This window comes from Spermophilus citellus, assembly GCF_964194105.1.
Source record: "Spermophilus citellus genome assembly, chromosome: X".
NCBI classification, from domain to species: Eukaryota; Metazoa; Chordata; class Mammalia; order Rodentia; family Sciuridae; genus Spermophilus; species Spermophilus citellus.
The window spans coordinates 70,299,622-70,319,908 of NC_138190.1; the positions used below are offsets into that span (position 1 = coordinate 70,299,622).

Sequence of the window (20,287 nt, forward strand, 5' to 3'; positions counted from 1 at the left end):
GCATTAGTTGCTGGAAGGGATGGAATAATAGGCCATGTAGAATCCTAGCTTTCTAGAAGCTTTTTTTCCAGTTGGAGAAATATATTTGGGCAAATAGCTACCAAGTGAGAGAGGGAAGAATAAGTTCAGTATAAACTTGTAGGATGGTACAAGAGGAGAGAAGGGGGAGCTCTTTTGGAGTGATCAGCAACATCCTCATGGAAGGTGATATTTGAGCTGGAGCTTTAAGGGTCATTAAAGGAGAGATAGGGACTAGAATCACAGATACAGGACATACTCCAAGAAAAAAGGCAAGGAGTGTATAGAGAGTTCTCTACAAGGAGTTTGTAGAGAAATAACAGGAGATAACATTGCAAAAGCAGACTAGACCAGTGCAGTAAAGGATGTTCCCTTCTCACATCCATGTCCTCTCCCCAGTCTGGTTCTGCTGATCCTACAGGCTTTCACCTGCATGTCACCTCCTCAAAGGCTTCCCTGGGTCTTTTCCAAGCACATTCCCCACCACCACCTCTGTCACTGTACCCTGTGCATTTTCTTCGTGGTCTTCACAGTCACATATAATTCTGTAGTCATTTACTTCCTTTTTGCTCCATCTCTATAGATTATAGGGTCCTTGAGAATGGGACTGTATTTATTCTGTCATTATCTTGCCAGCTCCAAGCACAATGCCCATCAGTAAGTGCTTTACAAGCAGCATCTCTTGATGTTCAAGGGTAGGGGCTGTGATAATGAGTGATAATGACTACAAAGGACCATGTTGAAGACACTGTAAATAATCAAGATGTTTTGGTAAGAGACTGGATGTTATGACCTAAAGGAGACAGATCAGATCTTGAGTGTGGAATGTTGGACAATGGTGCCACTTTGTGGAGCCTATGGTAGGGAAGGGGTAGCTTAGACATAAATGAAGTCATCAGGAGAGAAGAGACATGGCATTTTCAGTTTTCTAGGGTCTCTGAATGTCAAGCTTAGGCAATGAGGGCTGGCCTTTTGAGAGCTTACAGGCATTTGAATGGATGGAATGATGGTCAGTGAAGGGGTGCAGGGTAGGTAGACAATTTGGCTCTGGGTGAGAAGACAAAAGTGTGTAAAGGAGGGGAAAGCCTTAGAAGATGAAAAAGAGAGGGGACATAGGATGGAGCAGTATGCCAGAGGAAGTTGCAGAAGTCCAGAAAGCAAACAAATTCAATCACTACAGGCTTGGATCTACTCAAATCACTTCCCTCTAAGGTTGAGCCAAAGAATATTGTAGCTCTTCTCTTTTCCTGAGTCCCTATGCTCTGTGGACTGTGCACTGACTGCTGGGGATTTGCAGATGAGCAAAACAGTCTCTGATCTCAAAGAGACTAGGAGACAGAAATAAAGATAAAGGCAGCACCATGTTCTGAGTATTAAAAAGTGACAGGCCATCATGGTACTTAAGAGCATAGCTGCTACAGCCAGATTGTCTGTTTGGTTCATAGTTCTGTCACTTTTTAGTCATGTGACCACATTGTGCTTCAGTTTTCCCATCTAGGAAATAGGGATAATAAAAAGCACCTACACCATAGGACCATTTTTGGCAATAGATGGAGTAGTATTGTATAAAGCACTTAGTATAGCACCTGACACACTGCAAACAGGAAACAGATGTTAGCTGTTAGAGGACAAAGCACACAGGAAGGGAGGGTCAATTCCACCTCCAGGGAAGGAGTTGGTTCAGGAAAGGTGGCATAGGTAGAGGGGCTTATTTTCTTGTTGTTGTTTTTATATTGGGGATTGAATCCAGGGGAGCTTTACCACTGAGCTACATCCCCAGCTTTATTTATACACACACACACACACACACACACACACACACACACACACACTTTGAGACAGGATCTAAGTTGCCAAGCCGGCCTCAAACTTGCAATCCTCCTGACCTAGCCTCCAGTCACTAGGATTACAGGTGTGCCCCACTGTTAGACCCCATCTCAAAATTAAAAAAAAAAAAGGACTGCAATTCAGTTCTGTGGTAGAGCACTGCTAAGTTCAGTACCCAGTACCCCAATACACAAACAAAAAGAGGAGCCTTCTGGGTGAGCAAGATGGGTGACAGCAAGGGCATTTATAAGCAAAAGAAGAAGCATGAGCCAAGATCTGAGGTTGCAGTGTACTATGGGAACTCAAACAGCTGGAGCAGAGGGGGACAACAGCAGGAGAAAAACCAAGGCCCGATTGCAGAAGGGCCATGCTAAGGAGCTTGGGAGCTGGTTCCTTTGGCTGCCTGCTTGTGGCAAACAGTAAGGCCAGTCAGGACATTCTCTTGCTAGTGCTGTTCACTGGGAGAGCACAGGTGGGAAGTCTGCTCTCAGGTCACCTATTTGCTAGTTCTAGAAGTGTTGGATACTTGTGGTTAGCCTACCAGGGTAGAGGAAGGATGGGCTGTGCTGGTAGTTCAGTCTAATTAGTGGAAAAGGCCACCCATGTGCATCACGCTGTGCATAATGGGGATGGTTCTGCAGAGATTTGTTGAGGCTTCACTGTCAAAGAAGTTCTATTTTTCTGGCAAAGCACAGGTATTAACACCCTGTTCACTGGGGAGGAAGTGAGGTATATGGAGCCAGTTATACTATCTCTTGGAAGTGATGGGGGCTTTTAAGGAAATTGGAATTTGAGCTTCAAAACATTATTTGCAATAATAAAATGTCCTAGAGTGCCAAGGCAGCCTGACTAAATGAAAAGATTAGTGGAATTGAGGCCATGAAATCCTAGATGGGAACAGTGAGACAGAGTGGGTAACACCAATGGCCCCATGAGTCCATTAGGCATCTGGGCCACTGCTCATCTCATTGTATGAGGTTCTCTCATACCTTGGCTTTCAGTGGTTGGCACCAAGAAGGTACCGTCCCTGCAGAAAAGGCTCTGGTTGTCTTTAGAACTGACCTTCCGGCTCATGCCCAGGGCCCCTTCTGTTTCCACCTTTTTTTTTTGCTCAGCTCTTCCCAGTTGTGCAGCTCAATCCCACTTTTATTCTGCAAACCACATTAGCTTCGTCCTTGAGCCCTTGACTTCCACACTTGCTTTGGGGAAAGATTTTGCTTTTCTTAGCTATTGTCTAGAAGCACTTTCAACTGCAGATAAAGTTGGTTATTTGTGTTTGAACAGATATTTCACTCATAGATCATCCCATGAACATTTGTGGCTCTTCCTGTTAGAGATGAAAAAATCAAGACATCAGCAGCAGGACTGGGAGAAGACCCAAATTTGCTCCTCAATGGAGCCAGGGAGCTGCCTGTGGGTCCAATGGCCTGACTCCTTTTATTGTTTCCCCAGTTATCTCTCATGCTGGGGCATAATTTTCTTCAGCTGTACTTCCTCCAGGAGGGACACTGGCTGTGAAGACAGTCTCAGCACAGCACAACTATAGGCCAAAACCTATATTCCCTTTGCACTCAGGAGTTAAAATTTCCTCAAATCCCCATGGAGCTCTCTGGGGACTCCCTTTTGTTGGGCTGCCTTCTAGCAAATGAGAGAATGTGGGAAAGCCAAGTGCCCTGCAAATAATAAAGCACCATAAACAAGTGGGGATAATCATCCTTACTGTGGCTCAGCCCACCCACGTTGGTGTTGCTCATTCATTCGGCTGTCGTTCTTGACCTTAATTATGGCAGCACTTTCTTAGGCTCCTCCACAGAGCTGCAGTGGTATCAACCATGTCAGAGATACCTGCTATGAACACTTCTTCTGAGGACCACAGGGAAGACCGCAAACGGGGCCCCATCCCTCCCTCATTCTCACAATGCTGATAGCTGGCAGGCAGTTTTCTCTTACCATTTCCCTCATTCAGCTCCCCGCTGCTAAGCTGGCCCCTGCTTTTTCTAACAGACCTCTTTGCTGCTGCAGGCCTCCCCCACACTGTGTACCTTTTAGAAAAAAAGTCAGCATTTGGCTACCAAGGATGTGGAACCCCATCAGGTCAGTGCTGCATAAGGCAGCATCTGGGTCAGGGCAGAAGCCTGAGGACACAGGTTTCACAAATGACTTGTCACCACCCCAGAGGTTGCACCCATCCCAAGGATGGCCTGGCTTGCTGGCTGATCCACTGAGGAGACAGTCCTTCAACCTCCACGCAAATGCTTGGGCAGCTCTTTCCATCACTGTGCCCCCATCAGCCCTGCTCAATTACTTCAAGAAGGTCTCTGAGCCACAGTTCATTGCAACTATCGTTTATTAAAAAATATATGTCTCCTTGGAAGGAACACTGGTAAACCAACTAGTGTCATGCTTACTTTGAATCTTCGCTTTTCTTCCCCAGGAGGGAGGGAGGGAGGGTCCAGCATCATTCAGACATGTCAGTTACCATCACAGAATCAACACTCCCTGCTCACCCCCCACATCAGAGGCACAATGGCCATAACTTCATCCCTCTTTGCCTTCAATCCAGTGTACTGCCCAAGGGAAAGCTGCTGCCCTTTCATTACCCTCATTCTGGGCCCCACACTTTACAGTTAGCCTCAGTATGCTGGTAGGATAACTGTGAACAGATTTCCTGAATTTGGCTGGTAGTGCTTAAAGCATCTTCAACACTTGTGTCATTCGCACTGGTCCTAATCCAGTGGGCTCAACTTTAGGGCCAAGCATTTCTATATTCTCCCCTGCGTCTTCCCTCCAGCACGGAGGTGAGGGAGGCACGTTGGCTTCAAAGGAGCACAGTGGGGAGGGGGGAAGGCTGGGCCACACCTGCTGCCCGCATGGGTGGTGGGCAGAGAACTCCCTGGACCACAGTCACTGCCATCAGACTCTGGGAGAAAGCAACAAGGTCTCACGGCTCACCAGTAAGTGAATCTTAGCTCTACAGCTCAAATTTACAGCATTAAATTCTACTTTCTTCTTGAAGAAACAGTAAGCTACCAGCTGTTGGTGAGGGGGCTGGGGTAGGGCATATGGAGCAGCTGCAAAAAATACCCAAATCAAACTCACTACATGGCTGGCCAAGCCAAATGCTGTTCTACTATCCCAGCAGAGAACTGGAAGGCAAGCACCTCCCTGTCCCTGTAGGTGGCCCCATGAAGGAACCCTAGCTAGAGTCCAGCATGTCCTTGGCAGGCAAGTGAAGGGCCAGTGTGGCAGTGCGGGGGCCCAGCTCCTCCCCAGCCCACTGGGCCCCGCTTTCCCTCTGCTGACTGGACGGCCACGGCCTGGCTCCTTCAGAAGCTTGGAAGCCTTTAGAACATTGGCAAATTGGATTCTACGCATTCACTTAAATAGTAAAAGTAAAATTTGGAATAATGAAAAGGCTGACACAGTAGCACAACATGATTTTGGTTTAACAGCAGCTTAAAAATGAACAAAAAGGAAACCTCTCATGCAGACACATCAGGTGGCATAAAACAATAGGCAATTTTATATGGAGCATCATTAGCCATTCTCTCTCTCTCCGCACACAGGACTGACTGCACCTCAGGGCAGCAGCTGCTCTCAGGTCAAGTCTCCAAACTTCACGCTCCCAGGCCAAAGCCCTTTCTCTCAGGCCTCAGGCTGACCCTGCCAAGAGTAAGCCTTAGCTCTCAAGAGAATGACCAAGTGTGCATGCCCTCCGTACAGCACTTTCTACCATTCTCAAACCCTTCTCAACCAGGTGGGATATAAGATGCCATCTGATTGGAATATGAAAATTAAAGCGTTTCTCTAATAACATAGTACCATTGACGAAGTCTCCATAGATTTTCTAGTCCCAATGTGTGTGAATATATATATATATATATTATAGGAGAGTGTATAATATATATATATAATAATTTCTATATATTTTATATAAATTACATATATATATCTATATATAAATAAGATACTTCCTGTTGCCATTACGTTGCACTGTTCAGAGCTGCAAGACAGCAGTACAGATGGGGAGAAGTGCCCAGGAGCACCTCATCATGTGCTGCATTTAGCTCACTTCACAAGCCGTGCAGCTGTCCAGAGTCTGTCTTTCCATCAGTCCTCCTCTCTTCTCTTCGCTTCTGCTTGGTTTTTATGAAAACAATGGCTCTGATGGATTTGCACCTGTGATAGTGCTTGGGAAAGGTCCATGCAGGAATGGGCACAGTCACATGATGAGTGAGATGGCATCATCCCAAAAAATAAATGAAAACAAAACAAAAATTAAAAAAAAGAAGACTAGAAAACTCAATTTTTTGACATATCTAAAAAAGGGGACAAGAACAGTAGTCATTTGTTCTCCCCATGGGGACAGGAATGAAGAGGGAGGAGGGAAGAGGGACTTGATTTCTTCTGTTCACAAGAGAATGGTTGGAAGGGATTCTTCAGAGTTTTTCAGGGGATGGGACCCAAATGTAGTGCCCAGACTGGTCCTCAATGATTTGTTTGATTTTGTTATAAATCTCTTCCAGTGAGTCACCCTGTACAATGGCTAAAGTGAAGAGGAAAACAAAATTATTACTGTGGTCCACAGCATACTGCCCAAACCCCGGTCATCCTGCCTCTCCCAACAATCCTACAATGCCCCCCAGCATGATGGCTACTCACAGAAGCCCAGGCTGGCTTCACTAGTCAACTGTCAGCGAGTTCAGGGCAGGAGGGGAACTGGCTAGGTGCCTGTGCACAGGGCTACAAGTCAACTCTCTGAGACAGTGAGAGTAAGTAGCAATGAACAGGAAAATGTGTTTATTCTCAAGATGTTTACTGAGCACCCACTACATGCCAGAAACTGCAGCTCATGTTGCTCTTGGCCACCGTAAAGCCAGCAGCTTGTAATTCTAAAGCAGCTTCCCTCAAAGATTTGGAAAATTCCAGTTATCCAGAGGAAGAGCAAAAAACCACAATTTCTGGCAAAAGGCAGTGCTCCTGGGGCTGTCACATCTGCTCTGTGTCAGAGGTCAGCCCAACAAACAAGGACACGGATGCTGACAGTAAAGGGAGCTCCAAAGACCCAAGGCAGGCGAGTACATTTCTGAATTCTTTACCCAGAAAACCTGGCAGCACCACCAGCCTCAATTTCCTCAGCACCACCCTGCACACACATACATATGTCACTGTACTTTAAAAGGTGAGGGATGGTTGCCTTCCCAACCTTTTGGGAAATGACCTCCTAAAGTAAGTGACCACACAGACACACTCATACACACATGCACACATTGACAGACAATTTGAACACCACTCCAAGAAATCATCACCAAACGTTTATTCAGCACCTGAAACATGCAAGGCAAATACGAGGAAGAGATGGAGGGAAACAAAGTTATAATAGAGGGGGCCTGCAATCTAGTAGGGACAGGAAGACAGAATGAACATACCAATGATCCAAAGCAGCAGCTAATGAGTGTTTATGCTACAAAATGGCTAACCTACTATGGCCGGATGGAGGGAACTTGATTGCTCAGGAAGGTTTGAGCTCAATAGCTCCAAAGCATCCTGAAACTCTGACAGGCTTCCTAAGCTCTGGCTAAACCTCCCTGAGACATTTTCAGGATCAGGTGTCTGGTTGGTCCTAGTACCCCTGGCTGGGCTTCAGGGATTCTTACCTGTAAAGTATTCTCCAAACTCCTGCTCCAGTTTCATGGCTTTGTCATAGATCTTATTTGCTTGTTCATATGTCTGCCGTCGATTCATTTCCCTACCAAAGAAACAGAAGAAAAACTAGTTCCAAAGGAGATCTTATGTTTTCATTAAAACAAAGGATTGTTCCAGTTTTCCTGAATACCTGCTCAACTATTCTCTCATGGTGGCCCATGGCCAACTCTTTCCTCAAATCTTTCAGGGTTAAAATCCCAACCAAGGGCACATGACAGGCACACCAAACAGACTGAGAGGCATGTGGTCTCAGCTAGGGTACAGTTTCCTTCAAGCTTCTACAGGGTTCCATCCCTGGCCAACAAGTTATTTTGTTCTCCATTTCCTTTCCATGGCACCATCCTATCTGGCTATGTTTGAGCCTCAGTGGACACTTACATAAGTGCTTCAATGGACTTGGGCTTGATGAAAATGGCAATGGGGTAAAGTTGTGCTTGCTGCAGTCTCTTGATCGCATTGCCGGAAACATCTAAGATGCAGTGTTTGCCCTGAAAAAGAAGACCTGTATCAGCTAACCTACCCCTGGTCCACCCAATTCCAAGTAGAAATCCAGTGGCATTCCAAACATCCGCTAAAGGGGGACCCAGAGCCACCCAGAGTGGCCCAGAAGTTTCTATTCTTGAGGTACCCAGGCCCTACTTTTTGCTTCTACTATCCAGAAAAGGCTCCTTCTGCCTAAAGGTCCCTATTCCATGGTGGGTGATGTTTCAGTATGAATTTTGTAAGGGAAATAGGCACCTTTATCAAAAGGATGAAAATATGCAGAACTGTGTGGCTTTGAGATTACCACTGGCAATCTCTGTGTTGAAACTTGGGCTGGAATATTTCACTCTGAGGGTCCCAGTTAATCAGGACATCTCTCTGCTTACCCTCTCTGCAACTGCCCGCACTGACTGGATGCTGGTCCCATACAGATTATCGTTGAACTGGCCCGCCTCAATGAACTTGTTGTCCTGAATATCCTTTTCCATTTGTTCTCGGGACACCACAAAGTGGTAGTCCTGTCCATCCACCTCATTATCACGCCGAGGCCGGGTGGTATCTGAATAAAGAAAGGAAATGCTATGCTACCAAAGGGCAATGATCTGTGCTGGGCCACTAAAGCTCACTCGGTTCTCTAATCTGGGAGAGCCACAAGGCCACCCCAATATTGTTCCAATTGAATGAGAAGAAAAAGGTCAAGAAGTCTGTCTTGTCTACTTCTCTTTTTTTTTTTTTTAGAGAGTGAGAGAGGGAGAGAGAGAGAGAGAGAGAGAGAGAGAGAGAGAGAGAGAGAGAGAGAGAGAGAATTTTTAATATTTATTTTTTAGTTCTCGGCGGACACAACATCTTTGTTGGTATGTGGTGCTGAGGATCGAACCCGGGCTGCACGCATGCCAGGCGAGCGCGCTACTGCTTGAGCCACATCCCCAGCCCTCTACTTCTCTTCTGACTTCCAGTTCTCACACAGTGGAGACTATTTGTTTTAGCATAAACTAGACCAAAAAGGTGGAGTAGAGGGTATAGAGCTTGGCATGGGAGTCAGTAAACCTAATAAATGGTTCATTGAGTCACAGAACAAAAAAATTACTTTTTTTTTTTGGCTGGTCTACCCCATTCATCTAATCATTCCTGACCACTGCCAAACTTCTCTCCAGGGCAGAGAGCAGCCAAGCCAAGAGTGTCTTAGTCCTCCCAACTCCATCAATTCTTGGAGAATATATTACTGCCTATGCTCTTCCTATCAAATGAATCCTATTCCCAAGAACCCTAGAATCTGATCCCAGAGCAGCAATTTCCAGGCCCCAGCCTCCGCTTCTTTTGGGCCTGCCTGGGCTCTTACGTGGCACACAGGATCCAAATTTATGTGGAAACTCAGAGATCAGGTCATCATTGACTCGGTCTTTCATTGGACCCAAGATGATCACAGGCCTTGCGTAGTGAACTAGGAAGGAAGAACATTGAGACAGTGAATAGAAGCCCCACAAGGAATCCAGTCCACTGCTAAGTCTGACTAGAACACAGTAGCTCTGGAGCTACCAGAGTGAAAACTAAAAAGACATCAACAAGCCGTTAGTTTCAGAATATCTTTTTTTTTTTTTTTTGGCAGGGGGTGTGGTACCAGGGATTGAACTCAGGGGCACTCAATCACTGGGCCACATCCCCAGCCTATTTTGTATTTTATTTAGAGACAGGGTCTCACTGAGTTGCTTAGGGCCTCGCTTTTGCTAAGGCTGGCTTTGAACTCGAGATCCTCTTGCCTAGCCTCCCAAACTGCTGGGATTACAAGTGTGCATCACCACGCCTGGCTAGTTTGAGAATATCTAAGTTCCAGGCAAGTCTGAAACCAGGAACATCTCCCCTTCCAAGGGACTCAGGAGAGATCTCTACATTGACACCAGTACTGTGCAAGGTTTTGGTCAAGCAGACACTGAAGGGAGGATCTGAGCCCTCTCTTTTAGCAGAGGCTGAACTCACTAAAATAGACATCCCCTTGCCTTTTCTCATAAATCTTCCCTCTCCTTGGAAGGCATCCCAGCAATGGGCAAAAGAAGAGCAAGAGGAGCACAATGGATGGTCTCTACCTTTGCCATGACCCAGGGGCTGGATAGGCAATGAGTTGAGCCTTCCTTCTCCCTCAACCCCCTCCTTCTGCTGCTATGGGTAGCCCAAGATGATCACCATGAGCAGGAGACTAGCATAAAGGCAAGAGTCTTGGAAGGGGACTTACTTTCTTGCCTTGTCACTGGCTCATATGACAAAATAGAATCTTCTTGTCCTTCTGCAACAAAAAAGGGAGATAGGTTAGCACTTCATGATCTGCTTCCCTGTATATGACATTCACTGCACCCTCAACCCAGCCACAAAACTATCTTCTCCAGTGGTCCTTCTCCATACCACCTGCCCCATGATCCTCTCTGCTTTCAGTGGGTGAGAAGGTGTGGGAAGCCTTGCTGGCCCAGAGCAGTGTCATCAGTTCTCGTATTCAGTGAAATACTTCTGAGCAGAGGGCTAAGACCCAGAAGCAATGAAGCTTCCACCCAAAACCACCCCATTTTCCCCTAAACTTTTCTTATAGGTAAGTTGAGTGTGTTCAGTGGCCCTCATGTTCTAGGAAGAATCACAGGGACATTTCAAGTGGTCGAGACACATTTGCCTGAGACCTTTCACCTGTATGCAGAATTGGTATTCATGCAGATCCCCAAAGCTGCAGCTGAATTCTGCCCTTTTATGGGTCTACCTACCCACCCCTCTACCCAACCTCTGGATGAAGCATCCAGAAAAGTGGTACATGACTGGGCCAAGGTCCTGGTGCCCTTTAAGAGCAACACTGAGCCTGCTCTCTCCTCATGGTGGAGCTCCATGTAGCCTGGCAATGACGAGGGTTTCCTGAAATAGTTGCCAAGCTGCTTGGCACTAGATACCTGGAGGTCCCCAAGTATCTGACAACAGTTAACAGGGAAGGCAGTGATAGCTATGTTGAGCCACAGGATGCTTCCTAAAAGGCTTCTTCAGAGCCTAATACTCCTGGTAGTATTTTTAAGGCATCTAGCCATCTCAGCTCCTAAAGGCTAATGTTCCCAAAGATCATGAGGTTCAAATTGTGGCTTCTATGGTCTAGTCACGGACTCTCCCAAGGAAAACTGGGTAATTTCCTTCCTGATTATGTGACCCAGCCAAAAGGTAAGGAGGTCCTTGCAACCTAGAAAGGCAGATTCAGGACAGTTTTTCATAGGACACATTTTGCTTTTGGTCTCTGAGCAAATCTGGAAACCTGGCAGCATCTAAGTCCCTCAGTGCCCATGGCAGAGATTTGCTCCTTGGCAGTTCACCCTTTCCAGGGCCCCAGGGATGCTTTCAAATCTGGTTCTGGCCAGAACTACAAGGCTTATACTCTCCTTTAATTCATAGGGCAAACTCTATCCCACAAGGAGAACAAATGGCCACAGCGTTTCCAGGGCCTCAAAGTGTACATGGCTAAAAGGAGCAGCAGCCTCTGAGCAGGAATGGCAGCTGTGCAACACTGGAATGAGGATGGCAGGGACACATGGTGGAGCTATATGACATGGGGGGAATGACACACACTTACTGGAACTGCTTTCGCTGTCACTGGTGTTGGATGTCACTCCCTCTGCAAGCCAACAAGAAAGAGACTCCAATTCAGAACACACCACTGAGAGATCACATGCAGCACAAAACTCAAATGCTCAGGAATGAGACACTGAGCTTCCAACTGAGTCAGGCCACAGGAGGCCTGCCACATCCAGGCCACCAACTGGGAGGCACAGCTCCAATCCTGACACCCTGGACACCTCCTACTTGTCCCCAAAGCCCTCTCAGTCTGCCAAGTCTCTCACTAGGCACTAGAAGACTCACTTCCTTCCACAGCATTCTCTTCATCTGAACCAAACAAACCAACTTGGATGGTTTCCAAATCCTATCACAAACTGTATCCCCCAAGGCTAATGGCAGGAAAGTAAAGGTAGGGACAGATGCAGAGAAAAGTCCAGGGACCATGCTACTCATGAATTTTCCCCAAGACAGAGCCCCTGAAGTATAGGACCATGTGGTACTCCACAACTTCTTGGGCTAAACACTGGAAAGGCTGAGCAGTCACCAGGGAACACTGCTCTGACCTCCAGTGGGACCCACAGCCCTTTTGCCACCACTCCCAAGAAGGTGAGCTTGGCTTCAGCATGAGAGGGATACACCTTGATCCACCCTAAGACAGATGTGTCAAAACACAAAGACAACAAAGCAACAAGGACATTTCCAGGACAAGACAGCCACCCTGTCTCACATAGTTGGGACCTTCCCATCTGTGAGTGTGGGTGGAAAGAACTCAAGCAGAGAGCAGCTTTCACAGAAGGCCCAAACAAAACACACCCCTCCCAGGATGACAGGCAGATGAAGATGAGACATAGACACACCACACTATGGAGAGATGCTGCTCGTTTCAGTCAAGGCCACACTGTTCCAGACCATGATATGCTGTGGCTCCCCCAGGAAGGACTGGCTGAGCTGCCACCCAAGGCTAGCCCCTGACTGACCCTTGGTGTCAGCTCCTTTACCCTTAGCCTTTATTGCTTATTGAAGGAGAGTACGTGCTTACAGAACCCAGTGGCAAGGCTGTGGATCTACATCCCTCTACACAGAGGGATAGCCCATAAGGCCCCATCCTCTAGGTCCTTTCATTTTCCACCCTGGGATTATTTTCCAGGATGAAGAGGTCAAACTTTCCCCAAGACAAAGCACTAGATATATGTGTTCTATAAGTGGTGCTGAAGTCCCCACCGGATGGGTGCAGCCCCTTAGAGGCTCTAAGTAAGCCTATGCTGTATACTGAGGGCCTGGCTCTGCTGAGATAGACCAAGTGCAGGGGTTCAGTGCCCTGAACTATAAGAGGTAAGAACTATAAGAGCTACATTCCCTAAGCTCACTTGGTATGGTGTCACTGGGAGAAGTCAACCAACAGGCACCCTCCCCTTGACAACAAGCTAGACATGAGCTGAGTGCTTGCCTGGGGAATCATGCTGAGGGCCCACCACTTGGAGGTGCAGAAGGAAAACACAGACATGAATGCTAGGAAATTATTAGGTACCAGGGATCCAGAGCAAAAGTAATAACATTTGGAGTCACATGCCCTTCCTCCTGCCATGGGAACAGAGTTACTGAAAGAACTGCCCTCCCCTCACCCTTCACCCTCCATCCATGTCCCCTACACCCCCACCCTCCACTACCTTCAACCATGCCATAAATAGTCAATGGTGTGCAAGTTTGACTTACTCAGGTTCTTTGCTCCATAATAATCGTCACTTAACCCAGGGAAGTCCTAATTTCACGGACAGCAAGAACAAAGAGAGGGGGGAGGGGTGGGAGGGGTGGGCGGGAGGGAAGGAGAGAATTGGGGAGAAGAGGAAAACAGAGAAAAAAGACAAGGGGAAGGAAGAATACAGAGGCAGGTGAGCATTAGTGACAGAAGTATGAAATACCATGAAGACCTAGAGCTACAGCAAGGTGAAGAACTCCACCACAGAAAGAACATCCCAGGTCAGGTCAGGTCAAGTATCTGGACTTGATGCTATTCTATTTCTTGCCAAAGGGCTCTGGAGTGGACTAGCTTTCTAAGATTTTCCATAGCCCATAGCCCCACAGGACATGACAGGCGACACTCTAAAGCATGGAATACCTGCTTTGATCAAAGTTGTAGAGCCCAAAGTCTCTGTGTTTCCCCTAAAATCATCATTCCCCTCTGTGGGCACATGTCCACATGTGCCACAGCAGGCAGACAGAATAACTATCATTTTGGGGAGCTTTTGCCCAATAGTGCCTCACTCTGTCTAAACCCTTCAGGGAAAACTGCTACTGTCTGAGGTGTGACTTCTAACTGCTTGGATGAGTTCAGCTTCTAGAGAATAGGCATTGGGCAGTTTCAACCCTATTGCCCAACAGGCACCCCCACCAGCTGGACAACTCAGCAGTGACACCTGCCAAGGCTGGGCTCTGCACAGAGGTTCTGGGACTCATCTGGTGAACTGTGGTGACATCACCTCAAAACTGTATCTCAAATAGCCTCCTATTGCTCATGGGAAGAACCAACTTCCCCTGTCACTAAATGACCCCACAATGATGAGCCTTGACTTTCATCTGGATGAGGGCACCTAGTATCTAGCAGGTATACCCCAGACAGCAGCAACCCCCACATACCAGGACCATGAATCAGAAAGGCCTAAAAAATGCCATTTCCTATCAGAACGAGTCATCCTCCTGCTAGTTCCAATAGTCCCAGACTACAAGATCAATGGTAAACGAGAGATGTTTACAATTCACAGTGAGACAAACAAGAAGCTATTTTTTTTCAAGTCTGATACTATGTTTAAGGTCAGGGCCAGAACAGTTAATTTCTGAGGCATATAGTATGGTAAGAAGATTTATCAGGATTAGTTCTTAAAATTAAGGTACCTCAGCGTTACAGCTTTTTCTACCAAATCAACTTTGTGTTTCTCAATAAACCTTTATTTAGACAATGTTGAGTAACACTGCTTCCATGACAACCCATTTAAGCAGGAAGGATTTTCAGATGGAAACACTCTGTTGACACTCTGGGATGACAGTGACCCTGCTGCGGGCCATGTGGATATCCTGTGTGCTTATGCATATACATGGAATTCCAGAAGTAGTCCTGGAGCCAGGAATCTGGGGAAGAACAGGCTCTTCTCTTGATATAGATGAGTGAAGTTAAGGGAAAGAAAACATAAGAGGAAGAAGCCAGGAGAACACCGAGTCCCTAGACCTTGTTCTCTTAAAAAAATAAAAACACATACACACACATTTTTCTAACCCTGAACACTGGCTGAAACCTGCTCCTTGCCACCACAGCAGAGCTCCATCTGGCACTTTCAACACCAGTGCCAGGGACATCCTGGAGGATGGCCCTGGGACCAGTCCCACCTCAGAACTTCCAACATTCATTCCAAGTGAGGAGCTGGGCAGATAAGCCCCAACATCACCCACTGCAGGACAATTTCTGCCCTGACTCTGGAAATAAGCACTGTGTGGACACACACCCTTGCCCTCACCCAGACTCCTGGTGAGGGAAGGGCAGCTGAGGACGAGAGGACCGGGCTGAGGATGGTCTGCTCTCTGGACTCTGCTGCTACTTACGTTCCTGTATGCTGCTCTCCTGGGCCATGTTTTCTTTGCTCTTGTAAAATGGAAACTTTCGAGAGAGGCGGAAACTCTTTTTACGTTTCGTTTTGATCGACTGTGAAAGAACATGAAGATGGAGGGGAAGGACAGAAGGAAAAAAAACAGAACAATGGATTTTAAAGCATGCAAGAAAAACTAAAATGGAGACAATGGTGAGCTAAATAAAAGACCATCTTACACAAATGGAGTCTATGAGATTAAATGAAAGTTGATGTAAGAGGAAAATTATGTTTACAGAAAAATGTTGTGGGGATGTTAGAAGTTTCTACCTAATCCAGCCTCAACAGCACTCACTGGCACTTCCTAAAGAACAAAGGTCACTGTAGCCTCCTGGACACAGGCCCTAAGGTGTCACTGATACACACAGAGTCATCTACTCCATGCCTCTCTTCCCTCTACTGCTCCGGAAGTTCTTTGGCCTGTGAAGCTTATAGAAGAAAAGGGGTGAATGCAGAAGCCCTCCTGCCTCATGTGGTCTGAAGGGAGGTGGGAGCTTGGGACAGGCCTTTCTGGCAGGATGATGAGAACAGGTTCTTCCCCACAGCTCTGACAGGGTCTGTAGCCAGGAAGATACCCATGAGTGTCTTCATGTTCCCCAACAAGTCAGCCAACTCCAGCACATCTTCCAGAGCTAGTTACCCAGGGGCAGGGGCACAGACTAGCTGCGGACTTTAAGTGCTCCCTCTCTGCTTCTGAAAAGCAGTCAATTTTCTGACATTTCAGAGTCAGACCCCTGAAAAAGAGACATTTTTTTGTGCTCCCCAGTTCTCTTATATATCAGACTGAACTCTTCTTCACATCCTGGATGACTTCCTTGGGGGTCCCCACTTACCCTATTAGACTCAATCATCCCCGTCCTGGCATGGAACTTCACAGTTTTCAATCGAGCTCGCTCTTTCTTTTCCACTCTGTTTGGGAGTCAAAAAGAAGTCCTGTTACTACCAGCACATGGTCTCAGTGGCAGGTGGGCTGCTCAATGAGAGCAGCTACTCCTTGGCTCACAAAGTGAAAACCATGTCCAAAGTACTAGTTCAAGACCAGAAAGTCTTATCAAGGCACATCCACCACTCTCATGCAATTTATGGTATAACAGGAAAATAAGACAGACACATCAGCTTGTGATCATGACAACTTACCTCTTCTTACTGGGGATTACGCCAATCTGCTCACTCTCTCCATGTGGGGTCACCAGCCTTGCCTGCCACCACTCATCATCAGAGGCATTAATGACATGTAGAATGTCACCATAAGAAAAACTAAGCCCCTGGCTTGGCAGGCAGCTGTCCCGAGTCCGATCATAATCAAACAGGGCCCTGAAACACATGGTGAAAGATGAAGTGATCATCCAAACCCTCAATTCCTGAGGACCGGCACCCTGAAAACTCAGCAGCAGAAGGCCAGTCCAATAGCACAGGTGCAGCAGCCTCGCAGCAGACAGGAAGGGATTATCTGGGAGACTGCATTCTTCTTGCAGTAAACATGCACCTCCTTTTTTTTTTAAGGGACAGAGAGAGAGAATTTTTAATATTTATTTATTTATTTTTTAGTATTCGGTGGACACAACATCTTTATTTTTATGTGGTGCTGAGGATTGAACCCAGCACCCGGCGCATGGCAGGCAAATGCGTTACTGCTTGAGCCACATCATCCCCAGCCCCAACATGCACCTCCTTTAAAAAAAAAAAATTCTCCCGACAGGGGGCATAAGAAAAAACCTTAAACCTTTTACAAATCCCATCTCCTCTCAGTTTTTAGATACAAGGTAGAAGCCCAAAGTAGCAGAAACTCCTCACTATCCCTCTCCTTCACCCACATCCTAAGAAAGTAGCTTCATCATTGAGTCTCTCAGTTTACAAATATGTTCAAAAAATAGGACAAAAAACTACAGGGCTGGGGATATAGTTCAGTTGATAGAGTGCTTGCTTTGCATGCATAAGGCCCTGGGTTCAATCCCCAGCACCACCAAAAAAAAAAAAAAAAAGTTAACTACAATCCCAAACAATGAAAGGTAAATGTTGCAGACAGAAAAGAGCCCTATTTCCTAAGTAGCCAAGGAAAAAGTTAACTTTGTCTACAATGACTGGGTTGCAAGGGACCCAGAAGTCTCCTAGTGTAGCCTCCTTCTCTTACATTTGGGAAAACAGAGGCAAGAGGAATTATAATAATTTAACCTAAGTACCTAACTTAACCTGGGACAGAACCCAGGTCCTCTGAGAAGACACTCTTATATCGTTTTGTGACATGTTATAAAATGAAGCAGAGTAAAGAGATAAAGGAGAAGGTGGGAGAAAGTAGGAAGAAAGTGATACCATCTAGCCAGCTTTGTTGGAAATAAAGATCTGGGAAAATTTTTGGAGGGTCCCGAATAGACCTGACCAATGGCCCCTGAAAATTTGAGAAAAGGAAAGTAACATCAAAAGAGCATTAGGAACATTAATCTGGGATAATGGGGGAAGAGGGAGATTTAGAGGCAAAGCCCCTAGTTCAATTGTTTAGGGCTGGAGGCTGACTCCAGCCCAGGGAAGTCTGAGCTGGTACTTGGCACCAGAGCTCCCCACTCAGGAAAAAAAGTCACCTGAATAAAGGTGAAACCTCTCCTCACATGGAGTCACCACAGTGGGGGAAGTGACAAGTTTTTGTTTCTTTACTTGCAATCTAGGCTCTGACCTTCTTCCTCTTACTCTCCTTTAACAGAAGTGTTTTCACACATTTGCATGCACAGCCCAGGGGTCTACCAGAGCCCAGAGCTCCAGACTTCCACTTCTACCTGCAATTCAGTAGTCTGTAGCTTACAGCTGGAAACAGCAAGTCTAACACACTATTTCCCCAGAAGCAAGCCCATGAAAGATGGGATGGAGTAAAACACTGGAAGGTAGAATACCACTTTAAGTTCTTGAAACAGAATCCTTAAAACAGTATCAGATAATTTGAAAATTTAAAAAATCCCAACTCTTACAAAAAGCCCTTTATTTCCCTCAATGTACTCACTCAAGGTAGTAACAACAGAGGCAGAACTAGCAGATAAAGAGTGCTCTGTCTATGAGGTCCTTTCTGGGCTTGGTGTGACAGAATCATATCTGACTACATTCATGCTGCCAGAGTCCCACATGTGCCAGTATTACTACAAAGACCAGCATAATGAGTAACCTTATTCTAAGTGATGATCAGAAACACTAAATGTCATTATGGACTTCAAAATTTAAGGAAAAGGCTGGGTGCGGTGGTGCACGCCTATAATCCCAGTGGCTCAGGAGGCTGAGACATGAATATTGTAAGTTCAAAGCCAGACTCAGCAATGGTGAGGTGCTTAGCAACTCAGGGAGACCCTGTCTCTATAAATAAAATACAAAAAATAGGACTGTGGATGTGGCTCAGTGGTTGAGTAACCCTGAGTTCAATCCCTGGTATCAAAAAAAAAAAAAAATTAAGGAAAAGAACAGAACACGGACAGAGCACATATTATTTTGGGAAGGGACAGAAAGAAAAGAAGTTAAAATGAATTAGATGCAATTAGGATGAGTATGGAGAAGATTAGAAGGCAGAGTTGACTGGTTACAGGTTTAAAAAAATACATATTTTAGCACCTCACAGAACCATGCCTGACCATTGGCAACAATAGTAGCAATCTGGAGATCATATGGTAAAGTTGATGCAAATGTGTTTTCTGGATGCCAGGAATCCAATTATTTGTAATTTTAAACATCTGAGGTTTGAATAAAATAAATATAATATTTTATTTACAATATGAATTTCAGGTACTGTGCTATATTAAAACATATAGAGCACAAGATAAGTAAAAACAAGATGAATATAGATCAAAGCTAACAAGAATGCCAGTAGTTTACCAGTACACTTTGGGAATTGTTCTGTCTGGTTTGTTTTTTATCTGCAGCATGTGTTCCTTTTATAATTTTCAAAAAACATAAGTCAATTAAAAAAAAAGAACGTGAGAAAACAGACACACCAAGCACTGGTTTGAGTCAATTGCTTCAGAAGATGACCTTGTTTGACTCTAAGTTCCCTGACAAACAATGCAAAAAAGGAAGTTGTATGACTGCAATTTCCCAACACAAAGTGCTACCTGAGTCCATTTGGGTTTTGTTTGATGAACTTATGAATGATGAATGAGCAAGGAATATTGAACAACAGGATGGAAAATGCTTTTTTAAACTATGACTCTGTTAAAAACCTAAAAATATAATGTCTGAGTTTGAAATTCTGAACTATAATATTATTTTCAGTTGAGAATATAAAAGGTGAATTGATAGTTTTCGGAGCTGGAGATGTGGCTCAGTGGTAAAGTGCTTGCTGAGCAAGTGTTGAGGCCCTGAGTTCAATCCCCACCACTGTCAAAAAAAAAAGTTTTCTATCAATCAGAACAGAAAATAGGAAAAGAACTACAGAACATGGAGCCTCAGATGCAACTTTGTTCAACTCCCTATCTAATAAAGGAAATTCCTTAGATATTCCCAGTTTCTTTCCAGCTCTAGCATTCAATGACTCTGGGTCTTTCCTAGGTCTTCTTTACTGGGCTAAACATTCCCAATTCCTTCAACAATTTATTTCTTTCTTTGTCATGATTTTGACCTATTTTCCAAACCCATGATGTGGATTTTCTCTAAATCCACTGTCGCTCATACTGTTGAAATTCTATTGTATTAAGAGCTACAAAACTTTCCCACAAATGATGAAAACCAAGCCCAAATATATACACAACCCATTTAGAGATACATGGTGGGCAACTCTCAAACCAGGACTCTCAAATCTCAAAGACAATCTCATGAGGTCTAAGTCAAAGTCATATGTATTTCTTTTAAAAGCTAATTTTCAGCTGTGTTTAGAAAATACCACTCTTGGGGCTGGGATTGTAGCTCAGCAGTAGAGTGCTTGCCTAGCATGTGCAAGACCCTGGATTTGATCCTCACCACCACATAAAAATAAATAAATAAAATAAAGATATTGTGTCCAGTTACAACTAAAAAATAAATAAATAAAAGAAAATACCACTCTTCCATTATTTAAATATTTATTTACTAGGGCTTCTTTA

General features: G+C 45.4%; 1 protein-coding gene across 10 annotated transcripts in view; it reads right to left on the reverse strand.

The window, feature by feature from the left end:
• Positions 1 to 4,174: 4,174 nt before the first annotated feature.
• The window catches only part of DLG3 (discs large MAGUK scaffold protein 3), a gene marked incomplete at its 5' end in the record, with an annotated part of 59,844 nt that continues 43,731 nt past the window's right edge, over positions 4,175 to 20,287 (reverse strand). For 5 of the 10 annotated variants that reach the window (XM_081278034.1, XM_081278029.1, XM_081278027.1 and 2 more), the window contains 10 exons: positions 4,175 to 6,391; positions 7,503 to 7,594; positions 7,930 to 8,039; positions 8,421 to 8,593; positions 9,374 to 9,475; positions 10,262 to 10,312; positions 11,621 to 11,662; positions 15,196 to 15,295; positions 16,073 to 16,148; positions 16,377 to 16,553. In XM_081278034.1, the coding sequence (XP_081134160.1) occupies positions 6,285 to 6,391; positions 7,503 to 7,594; positions 7,930 to 8,039; positions 8,421 to 8,593; positions 9,374 to 9,475; positions 10,262 to 10,312; positions 11,621 to 11,662; positions 15,196 to 15,295; positions 16,073 to 16,148; positions 16,377 to 16,553 (1,030 nt within the window). In that variant the 3' untranslated portion in view covers positions 4,175 to 6,284. Of the gene's footprint in view, positions 6,392 to 7,502; positions 7,595 to 7,929; positions 8,040 to 8,420; positions 8,594 to 9,373; positions 9,476 to 10,261; positions 10,313 to 11,620; positions 11,663 to 13,317; positions 13,364 to 15,195; positions 15,296 to 16,072; positions 16,149 to 16,376; positions 16,554 to 20,287 lie in introns of all 10 variants that reach the window. The other 5 variants (XM_081278031.1, XM_081278030.1, XM_081278033.1 and 2 more) reach the window with 3 other exon arrangements.